Source organism: Bubalus bubalis, chromosome X (genome assembly GCF_019923935.1).
Source record: "Bubalus bubalis isolate 160015118507 breed Murrah chromosome X, NDDB_SH_1, whole genome shotgun sequence".
Lineage (NCBI taxonomy): Eukaryota > Metazoa > Chordata > Mammalia > Artiodactyla > Bovidae > Bubalus > Bubalus bubalis.
Window position 1 is genome coordinate 36,860,243 of NC_059181.1, and position 24,163 is coordinate 36,884,405.

At 39.2% G+C, this 24,163-nt stretch overlaps 2 protein-coding genes across 7 annotated transcripts in view; one reads left to right on the plus strand and one right to left on the minus strand.

Moving 5' to 3' along the window:
- PRRG1 (proline rich and Gla domain 1) overlaps positions 1-24,163 on the minus strand; it is a 356,881-nt gene that overhangs the window by 230,741 nt on the left and 101,977 nt on the right. For 3 of the 6 annotated variants that reach the window (XM_044937111.2, XM_044937108.2, XM_044937112.2), the window contains exon 2: positions 13,606-13,790. The exons of the other annotated variants lie outside the window; for them this stretch is intronic. The gene's annotated coding sequence lies outside the window, so the exon portion shown is untranslated. The remainder of the gene's footprint in view (positions 1-13,605; positions 13,791-24,163) is intronic. 6 annotated transcript variants of the gene reach the window in all.
- On the plus strand, positions 12,169-12,717 carry LOC102391795 (ferritin heavy chain-like). Its single transcript, XM_006066441.2, has one exon. The coding sequence runs from the start codon at positions 12,169-12,171 to the stop codon at positions 12,715-12,717; it is 549 nt and encodes a 182-aa protein (XP_006066503.2).

Here is a 24,163-nt window from a genome sequence, read left to right on the forward strand (position 1 = left end):
GATGTGGTGTGTGTGTATGTGTATATATATATAATCACATATATATATATATATATACACATATGTATATATGTATTTGTTTATTTCCTCTCTTCTCCAGGCTTAACACCTTGTGAAAATAAGGATACTTTTAATTAGCCTCTAAATAAGGATACTTTTAATTAGCCTCTAAGTTCTCACTACACAGAAAATGCAGGATACAAAGTAGATGCTCGATAACCATTTGTTGAATGGATGAAAAGAGGAGAAGCTTTTTTAAATAACAGGATTTATCAAAAGTTTACAATATTTCCCTCACATTTTAATAATCAAACCCTGTTCTACCCTCATCTCTTTTTTTTTTTAAACCAAAATGTGACATGATCCCTTTCCAAAGTGGTCTCTTCCTCCCCAAAAGGTCTCCTTCATTTTCCTTCTTTTTTTACTGACCAGAATTTATCACAGTTTCCAGCATCATAATACATGCCTTTCTCATACTTTCCACTGCAATCACATGCAAAACAAAGGCTATTTGTCATTTCCTTTGTATTTAAGGTTAGTACTATATGCATCACTCAATGTGCTAAGTATCTGCTTCATCCCTTTGTATTTTAACACAAATCACCCCTTTTTAAACAAAGGAAAGGGAAAGTGAAGTCGCTCAGTCCTGTCAGACTCTTTGCGACCCGTGGACTGTAGCCTACCAGGCTTCTCCGTGCATGGGATTCTCCAGGCAAGAATACTGGAGTGGGTTACCATCCTTCTCCAGGGGATCCTCCCGACCCAGGGATCGAACCCGGGTCTCCTGCATTGGAGGCAGACGCTTTAACCTCTGAGCCACCAGAGAAGCCACAGACACTCAAATGTTCAACTACATGACTGAATGAATTTCTCTGTGACATAAATAAATTAGGTAAACCAAACTGTAGTGTGAAATGACTCCATGGGCAGTAGTTCATTAGAAGAGCTAGGATGTGCAAGGGAGGTAAGAAAGGAGATTTAGGGCTTCCCTGGTGGTTAAGAATCTGCCAACCAATGTAGGGGACAAGGATTCCACTGATCGATCCCTGGTCTAGGAATTAAGACCTCACATGCTGCAGGGCAACTAAGCCCACACACTGCAACTACTGAGGCCCGCATGCCCTCGAGTTCATGCTCAGCAACAAGAGAAGTCACCACGACAAGAAGCCAGCACACCGCAACGAGCGTGTAGCCCCTGTTTGCTGCAACCAGAGAAAGGCTGCATACAGCAACAAGAGTCCCATTGAAGACCACGAGCAGCCAAAACTAAATAAACAATTTTTTTTTAATTTTTAAAAGAAGAAAGGAAATTTCAGTCTTCCATGTAACCAAAATTGGAATCAACTATCTAAAATTTCCTCAATTTTAAAAGTGCATTAAGGAATATGCACATGTTACAGAAATAGCAACATATTTATAGTCAGAAGACACACCTAGAATACCTTCTTTTCCATATTTTGGTTACATGACCTTGTACTTCAAGAAGCATGTCTCCTCATCTATAAGGTGGAGACCATATTATCAAACTCAGATTTTGCCGAAAATTAAAGGATCACTTTATATAAGTGCCTAATACCACCAACATCACAGACGAGATACACAGCATACATTTGTGAAAGAGAAGGGAGTAAGAAGGGTTTGAAAAGGGTACATAGGAAAGAAGCCAAGAGGAAAAAAAAAACTTTCGATGGTGTTTATCCAGGGTGATAACATTCAACTAAAACCTCACTCAATTCTAGCTTTTGCTTAAGATGAAAATGCATTTTCAAAATAAGAGTCACGAATAAGGCCACTTATCACTTACTGGTGAAAATAAGTTTCTTCAGTGAAATTGTATGGGTTTCTTCACTGCAGCAATTATCCACATTGGTATTAGTTGTCATACAGACATAAATAGACACAAACAGAATTTAGATTTCTTAACACCAGTGCAACTTCAAATCCACAGAAGCCTTTTTAGAAGGAGAGGAACTTCAGGGGAGCTTGATTAGTTATAATTATGTTAGTATAGCTACTTAAAAATTTGTGTTAGTATAGCTACTTAAAAATTTTTCGAAATGCTCATTCACAATCTTTGTGGGGTTTTGTTTGTTTGTTTCTTTTGAGGTTGACAACACAGAGAAACCCCAAAGAATTATTATCTCCATCTTATAACTGAGAATACTTCAAAAAAAGTGAGTTATCTAAGGTCAAGTGGGAGGTCAAAGTCTTCTAATTGTATTATTTCCACACTGACACTCAGCAATTTACCTTGAAACCTTGGACCCCTCAACCACTGAAACTGGAGGAAGAACATACACAACACTGGAGCCTCAAATAAGGGAAACATAAAGATGTATTTTTATTTGCTGGAACCAGCTGTACCCTGCTCTTCCATCTTGCTGGTTACAACCACCACAGCTTTGTCCGTTGTGTGGCAGGAGCAGGGAGAAATGAAATTCAGCTCTGGGAGGATGCAAAAATCATAAACCAAGTAGAACTGTATAGCATGGCCAGTGATACCTATGTCATGCTCTCCTGATCTCTTAACAATTAAATAGAAGATAAGGATACTATCCTCTTTGAGGTCTATCATTAGAGCAACTAAGGAATCTTCGGTGTGTAAAATAAAAATTATGCCTTTAAATAAGGAAACTATAGCACTGTTCATAATAGTTCTAGCTTACCCAACAAATCTTTGCATTGTGAGGAAGAAAATTGATAGCACATGGAAAGACTGAAAGATAAATGAAATAGCTACTTTTGTAGTTCAATAGCTTGAAGTGAAGTGAAGAGGTGTTAGTTGCTCAGTCATGTCTGACTCTTTGTGACCCCATGGACTGTAGCCCATCAGGCTCCTCTGTCCATGGAATTCTCTAGGCAAGAATACTGGAGTGGGTAGCCATCCCCTTCTCCAGGGGATCACCCTGACCCAGTGATTGAACCTGGGTTTCCTGCATAGCTTACATAATGGGAAATCTGCTCGGCCATCAAATGGGCTGTATGCTGGGCTCCAAAGCCAGGCAGATAGGTGCACTGGGTTCCACGATTTCTCAGAGTCACTGTTTGCGCTTCCTGGCTGGGCAAGCCTAGAGGCTGTGCTCTGGATGAGGCATCTGGATGGTGCTGTTGGCTTGCGACCCTGCCTAAGCAGGGATATAGGATGAATTCCAATGGCTGGGCCAGATTTCTGGCTGGGCACCTCATGTAGGTAGAGCTGCTCTCATGCTCCCTGGCCAAATGAGGTTACTGGCTCCACACCACAGGTGGGCAGAACTGCTCGCTGTGCTCTCTGATAGGGGTACCACTGCCATCAGGTACACAGTCCATCAAAATCTATGCACTGGATGCTGTAAACCCTGCCCCACCTCCCTTTTATTTCAAGCTAATTCCAGGGAGTCACTCCCTTTTCTCCCAATGTTCCCTGTGAGATGGAAAGAAGTGCATCTCAAGAGAAGTTTCCCAGAATGTTGTGGAATCTGGAAGTTCACACAGGGATCTCTTTTCCCTGCTGGAGAAATCTTTTGGTGTGGCTCTGTGCTGGCCTGCAGGAGGGGCTGTGTGGTCAGAGTGAAGTTGCTTTGTGCTCCAGAGGAGGGTGCTTCAGCCTCACCTCTGGGTTCTGGGATTTTTTCCCCTTCTCCCTCCCCCCAAAGGCCTTCTTGTCTGTGGATAGTTGCTAGCTGGTCTTTCTTTAATGGAAAGTAAAACCAGGAGCCTCTGATTCTGTCATCTTGCCGATTTCACATCTACTGCCACCTACCCCCTCATCAGACTTTCTTTATAGCATCTGTGGAAAGTAACTAAGTTCTAAAAATCACTCAAATCTGCTACACATGGCATATCTGCATTATTTCCTAAATATACTTATATAAAAACATATTCACCTTTATGAGCTACCATGCTTTTCATAACACAGTATAGAATACCAGTGTTTAATGGTCTGTATTCAATAGACTAAATACCTATACTCTTGAAATAATTTAAAATAATATCTACTACATGACTACCACACTAAAATAAAGTTAAAGAACATGATTAAAATAACATCTACTACTCTTTGCATTATTATTATTATTAAGCCCCAAGTAGAGAAAGATCCTTGCAAGGAAAGTTATGACCAACCTAGATAGCATATTAAAAAGCAGAGACATTACTTTGCCCACAAAGGTCCATCTAGTCAAGGCTATGGTTTTTCCAGTGGTCACGTATGGATGTGAGAGTTGGACTGTGAAGAAAGCTGAGCGCCGAAGAATGGATGCTTTTGAACTGTGGTGTTGAAGAAGACTCTTGGGAGTCCCTTGGACTGCAAGGAGATCCAACCAGTCCATTCTGAAGGAGATCAGCCCTGGGATTTCTTTGGAAGGAATGATGCTAAAGCTGAAACTCCAGTACTTTGGCCACTTCATGCAAAGAGTTGACTCACTGGAAAAGACTCTGATGCTGGGAGGGATTGGTGGCAGGAGGAGAAGGGGACAACAGAGAATGAGATGGCTGGATGACATCACTGACTCGATGGACAAGAGTTTGGGTGAACTCCGGGAGTTGGTGATGGACAGGGAAGCCTGGCGTGCTGCAATTCATGGGGTCACAAAGAGTCGGACACGACTGGGCGACTGAACTGAACTGAAGTGAGAGAAAGCTCTGCAATAGAAATAAATAGACATGATCTAATGTCCCTGACCTTAGGAACTTTACAATTTCCTTAGAGTGCAAAGACAGATACACTTGAAATTAAGTAGTAACTCAGGACAATAATATTAGAAATGTCAAAAGGCTATATAAATCTATACTTTTTATAAGCTACATTTTGAAGATTAATTTCTCTTTCTCATACTAATCTTTGGGATTTATTGATTCCAAAGCTATTCATATATTTTGTAACTGCATTATCTGCTAACCTTTCCAGCAAAAACAGCATAAAATAGATTTTGCTGCTGCTACTGCTGCTGCTGCTGCTAAGTCGCTTCAGTCGTGTCCAACTCTGTGCGACCCCATAGACAGCAGCCCATCAGGCTCCCCCGTCCGTGGGATTCTCCAGGCAAGAACACTGGAGTGGGTTGCCATTTCCTTCTCCAATGTGTGAAAGTGAAAAGTGAAAGTGAAAGTCGCTCAGTGTGTCCGACTCTTAGCGACCTCATGGGCTGCAGCCTACCAGGCTCCTCCATCCATGGGATTTTCCAGGCAAGAGTACTGGAGTGGGGTGCCATTGCCTTCTCCGAAAATAGATTTTAGTGACTAGCTAAAAAAGAGAAAGAACAAAATACGTGAGAAGAGAAAAAGCATTATATTTTCGGGATTTTAATAGAAGAGCCTAAAATTTAAAAATTAAGGTGAACTTTTTCTATAGTGAGTAGACTACTTTCTCAGGGTCAGTCTAGTTCCTAAAATAAAAGCTACTGTGTATTGACTTTAATCAATCAACTGTGTAATATTAGCATAATCATAAATGCATCATCTAATCCTCTTAACATCTCATATCATTAGTACCATTTTTCTGACGAGTGAAACACTATAGGCAAGTTCAGACAGCTTGGAAGGCATAGAGTCAGGCTTTCAGCTGATGACTATTTGACACGAAACCCCACATCTTTCACTGCCTCCTAAGAAGGGAGTAAAGAAAGGGTACCTTAAATAATGCAGCAATATACTGAGAATACAGAACATGCATGTGTTCTATGTCATTCAGTCGTGTTCAACTCTTTGCCACCCCATGGACTGTAGCTCGCCAGGCTCCTCTGTCCATGGGATTCTCCAGGCAAGAATACTGGAGTGGGCTGCCATTTCCTTCTCCAAGGGATCTTCCCGATGAGGGATTGAACCCGTGTCTCTTACATATCCTGCATTGGCAGGCAAGTTCTTGACCACTAGTGCCACCTGGGAAGCTAATATAGAACATGAATCATCTAAATTCTCCAGATTGAAGTGTACATTACACAGAAATTATTGAGAGATTAAATTTTAAAAGTTTACATTTTAGTAGCTAGCAAAAAATTTCCTGAATCACTTTGTTGCAGGAAGGGGACCCCTTCCAGGGCCCGAAACTGGGCTCTTGTCTAACACTTGGAAATGAATTGTCTGAGGAGACACATGTGCTGACAAAGCAAGAGACTGGAAGAGGGCACCCAGGCGGAGAACAGCAGGGTAAGGGAACCGAGGAGAACTCTTCTGCCACGTGGCTCGCAGTCTTGGGTTTTATGGTGATGGGATTAGTTTCTGGGTTGTCTTTAGCCAGTCATTCTGAGTCAGAGTCCTTCCTGGTGGTGCATGCCTTGTTCAGCCAAGATGGATGCCAGAGAGAAGGATGCTGGGAGGTGGTCGGATATGTGGTATCTCCTTTTGATCTTTCCTGAACTCTTCTACTTGTTGGGGTTTATTAGTTTCGTGTTCCTTACCAGGATCTCCTGTTGTAAAACGACTCATGCAAATGGTTACTATGGTGCCTGGCCAGAGTGGGCAGTTTCAGTCAGTGTGCTTCCCCTAACAACTTCATATTAACAAATATGAAAAATGAAGAATAATTCATAACCTCAGTTTTCAACTAATGCTGACTCAATCCATGATATTTAGTACAACATGTGTATTTTTTAAAAGTAATAAGGACTTTCCTAGTGATCCAGTGGTTGGGAATCCTCCTACCAATGTAAGAGACATGGGTTCGATCTCTGGTTTGGGGAGATTCCACATGCCGTGGGGCAATTAAGCCCCTGTGCCACAACTACTAAGCCTGCGCTCTAGGGCCTGTCAGTCATAACTCCTGAGCCCTCGTGCCCTAGAGCCCGTGCTCTGCAATAAGAGAGGCCATTGCAATGAGAAGCCTGCACACTGCGATTAGAGAGTGGCCCTGGATCACTGCAACTACAAAAGCCCACTTGCAGCAATGAAGACCCAGGACAGCCAAAAATGAATAAAATAAATTGAAGAATTAAAAATTCACATAATGCACACCCACACAGTCGGCCAAGATGCATGTTCCCACTAAGGTCTACTTTACCTGGCTAATATATATCCATACCACAATCCACAGTAAGGTCTAAATTTTAGCAAAAGTAACTCTTAGCAATCAAAGGCTAATATTCACATACAAATCATACAAATACATGTATTCCATACACACATAGACACACTGTGGTTTTCTCACATGTTATTCAGACTATCACAAAATGTGAATTGAGATGTCATATTTTTGCAAAAAGAGTTATAATATTATATTATTACCTGCTTTCTCTTATTTATTTGACTCAAAAGCAGTCTTTTGCAAGAACACAGTCTGAGGGATGCTCCACGTCATCTAGCTATGAAATAGTTTTATAAACACAAGTGTCCCAGAGAGAAGGGCTTGCCAGTTGGCCCAGTGGTAAAGAATCCACTTGTCAATGCAGGAGATGCGGGTTTGATCCCTGGGTTGGGAAGATCTCCGGAGGAGAAAACGGTAACCCATCCTGGTTTTCTTTCCTGGAAAATTTCATGGACAGAGGAGCCTGGTGGGTTACAGTCCATGGGTCACAAAGAGTTGTACACAACTTAGCAACTGAGCATGTACAAACATCTCGCATAGACATCTACTCCAATAACCTGTTTTGATTCAAAACATAATCTATCCAAACATGTTTAATAGCCTGGCTAGGAAAATCAGTACCACTGGTTTATAGAACAGTCTCTCTGGAAAGAAAAGGAGGAGGTAGACTCTTGGTTCTGCATAAAAATCTTGTTAATCCTATTTACGTTTCCCCTTCCTACATTTGTAACAACTGAATAAACAAATTATGCTTTTTATTTTGTAGCTGCAATCTCTGTAGACAAACTGATTAAAATACTTACATTGATGTGATCAATACATTTAGCAATCAATAAAGATCCAGGAATTGATTCTTAAAATTTAAGGAATTCTGTACCTTGATTCACTTGTGTGCTATTGTCTTTTTTTCTAAAAATTAGGGATTGTTGGTGCAAAAATCAAAAAAGAATTAAGGGGAAAGGGCCACAAAGAGAAGACTTCAGTTTTCTACTGCATCATTGAGGAATACATGTTATTAAGGAACAAAGTGGTGATTTAGGGGGAAATAAAAGCATGTATAATTGAAAGAGAACTCATGAAAGAGGGAAGCAATTGGAACTGACATTTCCCATTATCATCACTTTTTTTTTGTCCATGACAGTTAAGATCTGAGGAATATTAAGCAATGTTTCCATAGCTGCATGTAGAAGAAAATAATATTCCTGCCACCAGAAGCTGCTCTAGTACATCTTTCTCATTGTACTCCAGGCCACAGATTCTACCACACAGACACACAAAGGGAAGTGTGTTATCCCTGAAAACTCTTGTCAGTAGTTCTCTTCTCCTCAGTTCACAGTTCCAACAGCCTCTTCCCTTTATAAAAGGCTGCCTTTGGCCTCACCCCTTCCCAAATTCACCAGTTACTTCACAACACATCTGAAATTCGTGTCCTGTAAAGGAATGCTAGGCTTTGTCTTGGTGTTCAGCTTCTCTTCCAAGAGATATGTCTACACACACAAATTGTTAGGTTTACAGTTCTAACAGCATATTTTAAAGCTACAGAGCTTTATACCTAGCTATATGTTTGTGCATATTAAAGTAAAATTATAAGAATAATTTGCCACAATTGAGTCTCTTTGATTGGTTTTCCTTTTGTACACCCGTGGCTGATTCATGACAATATTGTAATTAGCCTCCAATTAAAATAAATAAATAAATTTAAAAACAGAAAGTTTAAATACAAATTTAATACCAAGTCCACTCATTGTTTTTTAATTTGGACAGATGAAACTAAAACTTTAAAAGGCCCTCAGTCTTTAAATCATGTTTCTGAGCCCCTACTTTGTGAAATCTAGCATCAAACAAGTTAAACACAATCTTTGTTCTAATCCTCATGGTCCAGCCAAACTTTCCAAATTACCGATAGAGGAATCCAGTTCACAGTGTCACTCTCTATTATTTACAAGTTATGTGCTTTAACGTGTTATATACTCTGTAATCCACAATTTCTTTATCTGTAAAATATGGGTAGTAATAGTGAAAACTCAGAAAGTAACTGTAATAAGAGAAGGTAGAGTGAACAGCCCAGTGACAGACAGGATTGATTTTAGATTGATAGATCACTTTGTGTATGTGTGTGTTAGTTGCTTAGTCGTGTCTGACTCTTTGCAACCCCATAGACTGTAGCACACCAGGCTCCTCTATCCATGGAATTCTCCAGGCAAGAATACTGGAGTGGGTTGCCATTTCATTCTCCAGGGGATCTTCTGGATTCAAGGATCAAACCTGTGTCTCCTATGTCTCCTGCAACTACTGCATTGGCAGGCAGATTCTTTATTACTGAGCCACCTGGGAAGCCCCATTTAGTAACAATACTGTACTGTATATTTGAAAGCTGCTTAGAGAGTAGATCTTAAAAATTCTTATCACTAGAAAAAAAATTCTGTAACTATCTGAGATGATTAACATTAAGCAAATTTATTGTGGTAATCATTTTGCAGTATATATCAAATCGTACATCTTGGACTAATACAATGTGATATGACAACTGTATCTCAAAAAAAAAAACTTGAAAAAGACAGGAGACCTGGTATGCTGCAGTCCATGGAGTGGCAAAGAGTTGGACATGACTTAGCTACTGAACAACAACTTGAAAAAGACATTTGCCTGAAAATAACTTGAATTGGTAGACTCAGTAAAGCAGACTGCCCTCCTTAGTGTGACTAAGCCTCAACTAATCAGTTGAAGGCCTCAAAAAACAAAAAGGCTGACTCTCCTTTGAGTAAGAGGGAACTCCTCCTGTCTGACTGCCTTCAACCTAGGACATCAGTATTTTCTTGCCTTCAAACTTAAACTGACACATAAGCTCCTCTTGGTTCTCCCCCTATCCAGGCTCTCCTGTACCTTCAGCTGACTGTCAATCTCAGGTCTTGCCAGCCTCCATAATGAGGTGGTTTAGTAGCTAAGTTGTGTCCAACGCTTGCAACCCCATGGACCATAGCCCACCAGGCACCTCTGTCCATGGGATTCTCCAGGCAAGAATACTGGAGTGGGTTGCCATTTCCTTCTTTAGGAGATCTTCCCAACCCAGGAATCGAACCTAGGTCTCCTGAATTGCAGGCAGATTCTTTACCAACTGAGCTTCAAGGGAAGCCCCGCCCCAATATTTACATGAGCCAATGCTTAAAATCAATCAATCCTATTGGTTCTGTTTCTCTAGAGAACACTGAATAATACATATACTGACCACAGACATTTCATTTTATGGTCCTATAATTGTTGCAGGGAGGAAGCCAATTCTGACTCCATGTTGGAAACTGTTTCTTTGACTTGCTTTTCCGTTGTTCTTGTTATTATAATCATACTCAATGGCTTGCCTGGAGGACTCTGCCCCTCTGCTTGACAGTAAACTAAAGTGCCTTTGTTCAGTTCCTGGAGAGATAGTTTGTTCCTGCCCATCCGTGAGTAGAAGAGATGAACACATCCCTTCCAAAGGCTGGCCATTCCCTTGGAGATGTTTTGCAAGACTGAAGACCCTTTCACTTTACTTCCCTAATGCCTCTCTCTCTCTCTCTTATTCTGCCTTTTTAATTTAGTTCCTCATTGCTTCCTTCTCTCTGATCTATAAAAGAACCTGACATCCAGACCCCAATACAATGATTATTTTGAGGCACTAGCCTGCCATCTTCTCTGTCTGCCAGCTCTCCGATTGAAGTCCTTTCCCTTGCCTCAACACCCCATTACTCAGATTCACTGGCCTGTTGTGTGGTGAGCAGAGTAACATTGGACTCCGTAACATAATCATATTTTTTAAAAATCACATTCTGCTCTGAAGTTTTCTCATTTTGTGTTCGTACTTAGTTTTATATTCTTCATTAATGAAAAACTGAATGAAATGGTTGATACACAAACACACACACACACACACACACATATTTCCTTTCTGGAAATTTGAGTCCCAGTCCATGCTTCTTTGTTGATTATTCCTTAGAAATGTTGGTTAAGTTTTAGGGTTCCCTTAGTTATAATATATATTTTACTATTACCTACTTACTTAGGATTAAGGATAAGGTATAAAATATCTGAGAAACACCATTATCACCCTTTAGGACAAATATATCCATTGAAGAGTATTATTAAGATTTTATGGAGTAAAATTGTAGGGATACTAAATATTCAATAAATATTTGATGAATGAATGAAAGATAATTTGAGATCAATGGTATTTCCTACCACTGTGGCTCATTCCAAACAACATAATTGAGGGGTTAAAAAATGCTTGCTGAGTGGCAGCGAAAGGACAAATGAGGCTGGAGGGGATGAATATATCCACATGGTTAAGTGCTTTCTTTAAGAATGCATCTAAGTCTTTTGTTTTCTAACAGAGAAAAGAGAAGTTTGCACTTACCCAAGAGGAAGGAAATTGGTAAGTCAGATGAAAGGGCTGGGTTTCTAGGACTGTGCTGAAAGATTAGGAGATGAGAGAGAACAAAGGGAGCATAGATGAAGGTCAAAAAGAGTGAAAGCTGCAGAGGTGCAAAGATTCACTAAGACTCTGGAGGTGGCACCCCGCTGTCAGACAAGTGTGAACTTGACCAGAAACAGAAAAGTGGAGATCACTGGAGTTAATGAGGTCCAGAAACCCAATGAAGAACCTATCAGAAGTGTCATTAGTATGGGTATTGAAGTCACTGAGGAGAGCTGCCTTCAAAAAGAGCTCTGTAATAGTAAATATAACCATGATACCAAAAGAGGACTGTTTAATAAAACAATCACATTAGGGCCCTTTGCACAAATAAGTTGTGCAAAGAAATCACGTACATGATTAACGCAAAACGGATGCACTAATATTCATGAATAATGCTTTAAAATATTATATCATCCAGAAGCTCATTGCAGTTGCCCTGCATCACCCAGGTTTTGGAGGAACCTGGGACGCTGCACTCATGCTCTGCCCACTGACATGCACCACCTTCCCACCCCACCCCCATTATGGAACCGGAACCTCCTCTCACCCCTCCCAAGCCCAGTAAGGGACTTGACTTCCAGTCCTTTGCAGAGCTGCTGACCTGACCTGAGACGCCTGCTCCTGGCTACCCTCATTGTCCACCCTGGGAACTCTTTGAGGCTGGTGGAAATGGCGCCGCAGCTTCGCATTCACCTTCTTGCCCACTGCACCCGTGTCGCCCGCCATGCTGCCCGTGCTGCCCTCACAAGTACTTCAGAACTACTGCCCCAAATGTGAGGCCATGGTCAACAGCCACGCTGACCTGGAGTTCCACGCCTCCTTCCAGTGCCTGGCCGTGGCCTTCTACCTCGACTGTGATGACATGGCCTTGAAGCACTTCTCCCGCTTCTTCCTGCTCCGCTCCCATGAGCACAGCGAGCGGGCTGAAAACCTGCTGTTCCTGCAGAACCAGCGTGGCGGCCGCACCTGCTTCCTCGACATCAGAAAGCCTGAGACCCAACAGAGGGAAAGTGGCCTCCAGGCCATGCAGGACGTCCTGCATCTGGAGAAGTGCGTCAACCAGAGCCTGCTCAACCTGTACCAGCTGGCCACTGACAGCAGTGATGCCCACCTGTGCCACTTCCTGGAGACCCACCACCTGGACCAGCAGGTCAAGTTCATCAAGGAGTTGGGGTATGTCAGCAACCTGAGCAACATGGGGTCCCTGGAAGGCGGCCTGGCAGAGTACGTCTTTGACAAGCTCACCCTGGGTGACAGCGACAAGAAGGACTAAGCCTGGACTAGACTTTCCCCCGAGTCCCGGGTGACTGCCCAAGGTCACCCTGCCTGCCATGCAGACCACAGTACTGCCCTCACAGAAAAAGTTCACCTAAGTTTTTTCCCTCCAGTTTTGCCATTTCTTCACATAAAGTTATTGGTTCTCAGAATTGAAAGAGACACGTGTACCCCAATGTTCATCGCAGCACTGTTTATAATAGCCAGAACATGGAAGCAACCTAGATGTCCACCAGCAGATGAATGGATAAGAAAGCTGTGGTACATATACACAATGGAGTATTACTCAGCCATTAAAAAGAATACATTTGAATCAGTTCTAATGAGGTGGATGAAACTGGAGCCTATTATATAGAGTGAAGTAAGCCAGAAAGAAAAACACCAATACAGTATACTAACACATATATATGGAATTTAGAAAGATGGTAACAATAACCCTGTATGTGAGACAGCAAAAGAGACACAGATGTATAGAACAGTCTTTTGGACTCTGTGGGAGAGGGCGAGAGTGGGATGATTTGGGAGAATGGCATTGAAACATGTATAATATCATATATGAAACGAATTGCCAGTCCAGGTTTGATGCATGATACAGGATGCTTGGGGCTGGTGCACTGGGATGACCCAGAGGGAGGGTACGGGGAGGGAAGAGGGAGGGGGATTCAGGTTGGGGAACACGTGCACACCCATGGCAGATTCATGTTGATGTATGGCAAAATCAATATAATATTATAAAGTAATTAGCCTCCAATTAAAATAAATAAATTTATATTAAAAATAAATCTTTATTCCTAAGTAAAAACAAACAAAAAGTTATTGGTTCTTCAAATAAAGTTATTAGTTGATGCATCAATAAATATCTGATTTATATGTGCAAATCTCTCACCTTTTAAACCTTAAAACAGATATCCAGGAGTCTCTCCAGCTACCCACGCCCTGTCCACGTGCAGCTCAGGATCTCCACCAGAGAGAGAAGGTGTTCCATGGGACCATGGAAAACACAAACTCATTTCTCCACTAGTAAACAATGTCCGGTGGGGGGTGGTCTGGGGCCCTGGTGAGTGTGAGTGCCTGTGCAGAGATAAAGCATAAGGTACATATACACAATGGAATATCACTCAGCCATTACAAAGAATACATTTGAATCAGTTCTAATGAGGTGGATGAATCTGGAGCCTATTATAGAGTGAAGTAGCCAGAAAGAAAAACACCAATACAGTATACTAACACATATATATGGAATTTAGAAAGATGGTGATGATACCCTATATGCAAGACAGCAAAAGAGACACAGATGTATAGAACAGTCTTTTGGACTCTGTGGGAGAAGGCGAGGGTGGGATGATCTGAGAGAATAGCATTGAAACAGGTATACTATATATGAAACAGATAACCAGTCCAGGTTCGATGAATGAGACAGGGTGCTCAGGGCTGGTGCACTGGGATGACCCAGAGGGATGGGATAGGGAGGGAGGTGGGAGGGGGGTTCAGGATGGGGAACACATGTAAACCCATGGCTGATTCATGTCAATGTATGGCAAAACCAATCAGATCAGATCAGATCAGTTGCTCAGTCATGTCCGACTCTTTGCGACCCCATGAATCGCAGCACGCCAGGCCTCCCTGTCCATCACCAACTCCCGGAGTTCACTCAGACTCACGTCCATCGAGTCAGTGATGCCATCCAGCCATCTCATCCTCTGTCCTCCCCTTCTCCTCCTGCCCCCAATCCCTCCCAGCATCAGAGTCTTTTCCAATGAGTCAACTCTTCACATGAGGTGGCCAAAGTACTGGAGTTTCAGCTTTAGCATCATTCCTTCCAAAGAAATCCCAGGGCTGATCTCCTTCAGAATGCACTGGTTGGATCTCCTTGCAGTCCAAGGGACTCTCAAGAGTCTTCTTCAACACCACGGTTCAAAAGCATCCATTCTTCAGCGCTCAGCTTTCTTCACAGTCCAACTCTCACATCCATACATGACCACAGGAAAAACCATAGCCTTGACTAGATGGACCTTTGTTGGTAAAGTAATGTCTCTGCTTTTCAACATGCTATCTAGGTTGGTCATAACTTTCCTTCCAAGGAGTAAGTGTCTTTTAATTTCATGGCTGCAGTCACCATCTGCAGTGATTTTGGAGCCCCCCAAAATAAAGTCTGACACTGTTTCCACTGTTTCCCCATCTATTTCCCATGAAGTGATGGGACCGGATGCCATGATCTTCGTTTTCTGAATGTTGAGCTTTAAGCCAACTTTTTCACTCTCCTCGTTCACTTTCATTAACAGGCTTTTGAGTTCCTCTTCACTTTCTGCCATAAGGGTGGTGTCATCTGCATATCTGAGGTTATTGATATTTCTCCCGGCAATCTTGATTCCAGCTTGTGTTTCTTCCAGTCCAGCATTTCTCATGATGTACTCTGCATATAAGTTAAATAAGCAGGGTGACAATATACAGCCTTGACTTTCTCCTTTTCCTATTTGGAATCAGTCTGTTGTTCCATGTCCAGTTCTAACTGTTGCTTCCTGACCTGCATACAAATTTCTCAAGAGGCAGATCAGGTGATCTGGTATTTCCATCTCTTTCAGAATTTTCCACAATTTATTGTGATCCACATAGTCAAAGGCTTTGGCATAGTCAATAAAGCAGAAATAGATGCTTTTCTGGAACTCTCTTGCTTTTTCCATGATCCAGCGGATGTTGGCAATTTGATCTCTGGTTCCTCTGCCTTTTCTAAAACCAGCTTGAACATCAGGAAGTTCACGGTTCACATATTGCTGAAGCCTGGCTTGGAGAAATTTGAGCATTACTTTACTCGCGTGTGAAATGAGTGCAATTGTGCGGTAGTTGTTGTAAAGTAATTAGCCTCCAACTAAAATAAATAAATAAAATAAAATGTATAATAAAAAAAAGTGACCTGAAAATCATAATTGGGGTTAATCTGGAGAAAGAATGAAGGGATGGGGTTGGGCAAGGGTTGAAATGAAGGGGGTTTTCACTTTATTTGAAATGTTAATGTTTAATTCTGGGTAGCAAGAAGAGGGGTCCAGAAGCCAGCTTGGCAAAATCCCTCTTTGACAAGCTCAAAGTGAAGAGAAGCCCTGGTGAATGGAGGCTAGAATCACCTGGCCTCAGAAGGGAATAAACTGCCTATTTTCTGCTCTGTTGCCATCTCATTTCCTTGAGCTATGTAATCAATATTACATAGGTGATTTCCTTTAGGCAATATTCCTGTAGGATGAATGGCATTATCCCTGTTTTATTTTTTTTTAAATGATAGGTTTATAAGTGGTGTTTGTATGTTTCTTTCAGGTGTTCAGACCTTGAGTCCAAGCTCTCTGTTGTTCCCAGCCCTGAATGACATATTTCACACTTGGTGCTCACTAAACACCGAGGTCTCTTACTCCTCAGCTGCCTCTCTCTACTTTTAGGTCAAAATTGGGCTTCCTAAAAGAGTTATCTGTATTTTTTTTTCTTCCCTGGAAGAGTGAATTTCTTTCTGTTAAGTTTAGAAGTTGCAATACATCCATAAGATTCAGAAATCAAAGTATATAAAAAGATTTATTGTGAATTATTCATTCTTTCACTGTTCCCAGGCTCCCAATTGTCTCTAGCCAATGGGTGTTTCTATGGAGAGACAGGTCCTTAGGGTTTCTTACTTTGATAGTGATGCTGAAATCACCCAATTCAATGACTTTAATATATTTACAGAGCTGTACAACCATCATCACAACTAATTTTAGAATATTTTCATCACACCCCAAATACCTCATGACCTTTACAGTCACTCTGTAATATCACCCCCAGACCCTGGCAAACAATGATCTATTTTTGGTCTCTGCACATCTGGCTTTTTAAGACATTTACTATAAATGGAAACATAGCAATATGCATTCTTTTCTGTCTGCTTTCTTTCATTAGGCATAATGTTTTTGAGGTTTATCTGTCTTATATATTGGTACTTCATTCTTTCTTATTGCTAAATAATATTCTACTCCATGGATATACTACTTCTGTTCATTCACCAGTTGGAAGACACTTGAGTTTTTACTTATAGGCTTTAGTGAATATTGCTGCTGCAAACATTCACATACAAATTTAAAAGAATATTTTAACTTCTCCTGGCAAGATATTTTAGGATTGATATTGCAATGGCATATGGTGAACTTATATGTAACTTCATAAGAAACTGCCAATCTAAAGAAAAATAAAAGTAAACAAGTGAGACCTAGTTAAACTTAAAAGCTTTTGCATAGCAAAGGAAACTATAAACAAGGTGAAAAGACAACACTCAGAATGGGAGAAAATAATAGCAAATGAAATAACTGACAAAGGATTAACTTCCATAATATACAAGCAGCTCATACAACTCAATATCAGAAAAACAAACAACACAATCAAAAAGTGGGGAAAAGACCTAAACAGACATTTATCGAAAGAAGACATACAGATAAAACACATGAAAAGATGCTCAATATAGCTCATTATTACAGAAATGCAAATCAAAACTACAAAGAGATATCACCTCACACTGGTCAGAATGGCCATCATCAAAAAGTCTACAAACAATAAATGCTGGAGAGGGTGTGGAGAAAAGGAACCCCTCTTGCACTGTTGGTGGGAATGTAAATTGATACAGCCACAATGGAAGACCATATGGAGTTTCCTTAAAAAACTAGGAATAACACCACCATATAATACAGCAATCCCACTCTTAGGCATATACCCTGAGGAAACCAAAATTGAAAAAGACACATGTACCCCAATGTTCATTGTAGCACTATTTACAATAGCTAGGACATGAAAGCAACCTAGATGTCCATCAACAGATAAATGGATAAAGACGTTGTGGTACATATACACAATGGAATATTATTCAGCCATAAAAAGGAACACATTTGAGTTAGTCCTAATGAGGTGGATGAACCTAGAGCCTATTATACTGAGTGAAATAAGTAAGAAAGAGAAAGAAAACATATTGTATACTGATGCATATATATGGAGTCTAGAAAGATGGTATTGATAAATTTATTTGCAAGGCAGCAATGGAGAAACATATAGAGAACAGACTGGTGGACATGGGGAGAGGGGAGGAGAGGATGAGATGTATGAAGAGAGTCACATGGAAACTTACATTACCATATGTAAAATAGATAGGCAATGGGAATTTGCTGTATGTCTCAAGGAACTCAAACAGGGGCTCTGTATCAACCTAGAGGGGTGGGATGGGGAGGGAGGTTCAAGAAGGAGGGGACATAGGCATACCTATTGCTGATTCATGTTGAGATTTGACAGAAAAAAAAACCACAAAATTCTGTAAAGCAATTATCCTTCAATTGAAAAATAAATTAATTAAAAAAAAAGAAACTGCCAATCTGTTTCCCAAAATGTCCACATAATTTCTCATTTCCATCAGCAATGTGTGAGGATCCAATTTCTGTAATGTTTTGGAAATACACAAAACTGCCTATGTACTTTAAATCACAGCCATTCTACTAGGTGTTAAGTAGTACCTTATTGTGATTTTTTAAAAATTTCTCTAATTACTAATGGAGCTGAGTATATCTTTATTTATTTATAGATACTATTAATAACTAGAACTCATATGAAGAAATGAAGAATATTGTTAAAAGTAGCTACATAAATAAATATAAAAGCCACTATTATTGTATATTTCACTTAGAACTCCTTGTATCCTCTAGGATATTTAAAAAGTCATAAAAGTTTGTCATAAATGTATACTAATGGGAACAAAATATATATATAATTTGTGACAGCAACATAAAGGGGGGAATATGGAACTGTGTAGTGGCATATTTTGTGCACTGTTGAAGCTAATTTACTACTAATTCAAAATACATTGCTCTACACTGAAGATATTAATTGTAATCTGCAAGGTAATCATTTAAAAAGTAAATAAAAATATACACAGAAAATTAATGAGAGGGAATCAGAATGGTTCACTACAAAAAATGAAACATGAAAGAAGTTAGCAATAGAGGGAACAAGGAACAAAAATAAAATATATAGAAAATAAATAGAAAAACAGCAGAAATAAGTCTCTCCTTGTTATTAATTACAAGAATGACTAGAATGCATGTAAACCCTTGCTTAGAGGAAAATGTATAACTTAAGAGCCTAAACTTAAAAATAAAGGTTTCAAATATTACTTTACACCTTAAGAAACTAGAAGAGCTAGCACAAAGAAGGAAATAATAAAGATTAGAGAGGAGCTATATGAAGTAGAGAATGGGAAAACAAAGAAGCAAATCAATGAAACTGATAGTTCTCTCCTTAAAAATATCAACAACAGTAACAAACTAAAGAAGTAGGAGAAACAAATAACTAAAACCTGGGATGAATATGGGGACATCACTACTGATTTTACAAAAAATAAAGTATCTAACACAATGCAATGGACAATTGTGTCAACAAATGTGGGATAACCTAGATGAAACAAATTACTAGAAACACAAACTACCACAATTTAATCAAGAAGAAATAATCTGCAAAGATCAGTAACCAGTAAAGAGATTGTTGAGAGGCTATTTATTATTGATTCAAAGAAAAGTCCAGGATGAATCCTACTGAACATTTAAAGACGAATACCAATTCTTTCTAAATTCTTCCAAAAAATAAAAGGAACACTTCTTAACTTAATCTATAAGACCAGTATTAACTGATACCAAAGTCCGATACTGACATCAAAAGAAAACTACAGAACAATATCCCTTATGAGTACAGATATAAACACTCTCAACAGAGTACTAGCAAACTGAATGCAGCAGTATATTAAAAGTACTATATACTGTATTATATAATTCAGTATAATATACAGTATTATATACTATATTATAGGCCAAGTAGAATTTTCCCTAGGAATGCAAGGTTGATTCAATACACAAAAATCAACTAATCATACTAACAGAATGATTGGGAGAAAAAGCATGCAATCATTTCAATGGACGCAAAAATATTTGACAAAATTAAATACCATTTCAATATTAAAACACTCAACAAGCTATAAAGAGAAGGGAACTTCCTCAATATGATAAAGGGCAGCTTTAAAAACTAGAAGCTAACACCATATTCAATGGTGAAACAACAAAAGCTTCCCCTCTAAAGTCAGGAAAAAGAAAAGGATGCCTGCTTTTGCCATTTCCATTCAACCAGACATTCTAGCCTTACCATTTAGGCAAGGAGAAAAAGACATCCTAATTGAAATGGAAGGAGTAAAACTATCTCTATTCACAGATGACACAACCTTATATAAAGAGAATCCTGAAGAACAAAAAATTATAATACTTTCAGGAAAATTGCAGAGCACAGCTTCAACACACAAAAATAAATTGTACTGTATACCTGATCAATGAATAATCTGAAAAGGAAATTAAGGAAACAACTCCACTAAGAGCATCAGAAAGAAAAAAATACTCAAGAATAAGTTTAACCAAGGAGGTGCAAGACTTTTACTGTGAAAACTACAAACATTGCTCAAATAATTTAAACTAGGTCAATATGAATGAGAAGACATCTCTTGTTCATTTACTGAAATATTTAATATTTTAAATATGGTAACAGTCCCCCAAAGAGTTCACAGATTCAATGCAATCTCTCAAAATCCCAATAAAAAATGTATCATAATAAATTTTGGAATATTTTCACTGTCCCCCAAATAAACCTCGTTCCACTTAGCCATTTCCCAAGGCTACTGGAAAAAGGCTACTATATTTTTGCAGGAATGGACATACTGATCCATTACATACAATTGATCCAATACATACAAGTGAAAAGAAAAAAGGTGATCAAATGGACTTGATTAAAATTAAAAACTAAAAGACAAATTGCAAATGGGAAAATATTACAATATGTATCTATGACAAAGAAATTACATAACGTTAAATTTTATTTGTCAACTTGACTGGACCAAGGGATGCCCAGATATTTGGGCAAATATCATTATGAGTGTGTCCCTGAGGGTGTTTATGGGTAAGATTAACCTTTGAATCAGAATAAATAAATAAAGCAGATTGACTTCCCTAACTGGGGTGAGCCTCATCCAATCAATTGAAGGTCTGACTAGAACAAAAAGGCTGACCCCTCTTTAAATGAGGGGGGATTTTTCTTTCTTTTGGATTTGAACTGAAACATTAGCTCCTACTGGGTACTGAGGTTGCTGACCCTTACACTGGAACTATACCATCAGCTCTCCTTAGTCCCCTGCTTGACACTGCAGATAGTGGGACTTGTCTTTCTCAATATAATTTCATGCCTTTTTCTCACCACACTTTAGAGCCTTCTTTTGAAAAAATGAATTTACTATGGCATCATTCATATACCACATAATTCACCCTCTGAATTTATATCCAAGAACTTTTAGTATATTCATAGTTATACATCCATCATAAATTTTAGAATATTTTCATTGTCCCCCGAATAAACTTCACTCCACTTAGGTAGCATTTCCCAATATCCCTACCTGCCCAATCCTAGGCAATTACTAATTTGCTTTCTGTGTAGTATAGATTTGTCTATTCTGTACATTTCATATAAATGGAACCATACAATATGTGTTCCTTTTTGGCTTCTTTCACTTAGCATGTTTTCAAGGTCCATTCATGTGGCAGAACACATTATTACTTTATTCTTTTTATTAATGAATAATATTCTGTTAGATGGTAATATCACACTTTCTATATCCATTCATCATTTGATGGGCATTTGGATTGCTTCTACTTTAAATAATCTCCCAGGGCTGTGGTAACAAATTGCCTTGAACTGATGACCACTCCCCCTACCCCTGCCATAAAACAAAAACCACATACTTATTCTCTTAGAGGTCTGGAGGCCAGAAGCACCAAAATATGTTCATTAGGCCCAAATCAAGGTGTCAGCTACTATATATATCCTCTGGAGGATCCAGGGTAGAATCTTCCTTTCTCCTTCCACTTTCTGTTTGCTGCTAGCATTCCTTGGCTTCTGCCTGCATCCCTCCAGTCTTTAAGGCCATCATCTTTAAATCTTTGTTCTATTTGCCCATTACATTTTCCTCTCTGAGTGTGAAACCTCTATCTCCCTCTTAAGTGGTTGTGTCTGACTGCATTTAGAGCCCACCTAGATAATCCAGCATAATATTCCCATCTCAAGATCTTAAAAGTAACCACATCTAAAGACAGTCTTTTTATAGTTTTGCCATATAAGATTACATTCATGGGTTTCAGAGATTCATATGTAGATTATTTTTTGGTAGTGTAATTTTCAGCTTACCACAGTCTTCTCTCTGGCCCCCAAAGGGTCACATCTACGTCACATGTGAAATACATTCATCCATCCCAACATCCCATTGAATCTTAATCCTTTACAGTGTAAACTCAAGTCCAAAATTTCATATAATGAGTTTAGAAGTCCAAAACCTAATTATCAGCATTATGTAAATCAGAGAGTGAGACTCTGCATATGATCCATCTTAGGACAACATACTTGTCCATCTCTATACCTGTAAAACTAGAAAACAAGTTGTTGTCTAGCTGTGTCTGACTCTTTTGGAACCCAGGACTCTAGCCTACCAGGCTCCTCTGTCCATGGGATTTCCCCGGCCAGAATGCTGGAGTGGGTTGCCATTTCCTTCTCCAGGGGATCTTCCCAGACCAGGGATCAAACCTGTGTCTCCCATATTGGCAGGTGGATTCTTTACCATTGAGCAATCAGGGAAGCCCAGAAAACAAGTTACCTCTTTCCAATAAACAACGCTAGAACAAATCAAGTATAAGAGCTTTAGCCATTCCTATTCCAAAATGGAAAAAATCAGAACAAAGAGGTCACTGATTCCAAGTGATTTCAAAGCCCAGTATGGATATTTCATTAGGCTGCCAGGCCTAGGAGGAATTCCTTGCAGGTCAAGATTTCCCCCTCTGTGCTGAAGGCTCCATGTTCTGAGCCCAAAGTTCTTCTCTTAAAGTTATTCTTCATTTTTCTTAAAGGGTAGCATATGTTAGTATCTGAGTAGTTGTAGCTTGTTTCCTGCATAGAATTTGAAAACCTTGTGACATTCCTTTGTTTCATCTTCTCTCTGTTGCACACAGACAGCCTTGGGTTTCTCTCCACATGCTTTCATAAGAGTGAATCTCCTAATTTTTTCCAGTCTGGAGAGGTAAGAATACCTCCAATTTTGTACTTTATCACTAGGCCTGTTGATCCATTTTGAGTTAATTTTTTGTCACTGTAGTACTTCTTTCTCAGTCATAACAAATACAAAAAGCATAAAGTCATTCTCTATAAAATTCACAAATGAAACTATTGAACATCGAATCATATAAAATTCAAAAATATAAACTCAATAAGTTACAAATGTCAACCAATTATCATGGAGTGATTTAACACACTTATGAATTTCTTCCTTAGCAAACAAATTACAGCAATCTCAATATTTATCTGTGTCTCATCCTATAGAAATGGTCACTGAGTTAGACTATATTTTTTTCTGATTTGGTAGGCCTTAAATCTTGTTGAATAATTTTTCAATTTGAGAACAAATTCTCTACTGGCAACCGGTATTGACAGTTATATATAAACTGAGAGTCAGATAAGGATTTGGAACTGTGTGCAGTATATTAAGTTGCATGATGATGTCCCATCTGTTATTTTTTACTAGGTTCATCAGTCACTTTCAATTGTAATTTTTTATTTAGTTGTAGTAATTCATTTCTACAGTTTTTCAAAGTATACATGTTATCTGAAACAGAGGTTAGCAAACAATGGGTTACAAGCTGAATCTGACCCATCATCTATTTGTGTACAGCACACAAGCTAAAATGGCTTTTGTATTTTTAAATGATCAGAAAATGTTAAAAGAACAGTATGGATGACATACAAAAATTTTTCTAAAATTCAAGCTTCAACAGCCATAAATACAATTTTATTGGAACACAGCCATGCTCATTTGATGACACCCTGTCATTGGGGTGCTTTTGCACCTGGCTGTTTATAGACTACAATGGTAGAGTTTTCCTAAGTTCACTTGCCTTATCAGTCTTACAGCTGAAATTGACCCACTGAAAAATAGACATGTGAGGCAGAAAAATCAGCACCCTTCTAAGGATCAGACATCTGATTTCATAAGAGCTCACTAACAACTGAAAACTTCATTTAAACTCACACACCTATGGTTAATTTATCTACCACAAAGGAGGCAAAAATATACAATGTAGAAAAGACAGTGTCTTCAATATGTGGTTCTAGGGAAAACTGCGCAGCTACATATAAAAGAAATACATTAAAACATTAAAACATTCTTTAACATCATACACAAAAATAAACTCGAAATGGATCAAAGACCGAAATGTAAGACTGGGCACTATAAAACTCTTAGAGGAAAACATAGGCAGAACACTCTATAACATAAATTACAGTAATATCTTTTTTGATACACTTCTTAGAATAATAAAAATCAA

What these genes read in the sequence shown, in the direction of transcription:
- LOC102391795 (XM_006066441.2), top strand. Translation starts at nt 12,169, where the DNA reads ATGCTGCCCGTGCTGCCCTCACAAGTACTTCAGAACTACTGCCCCAAA.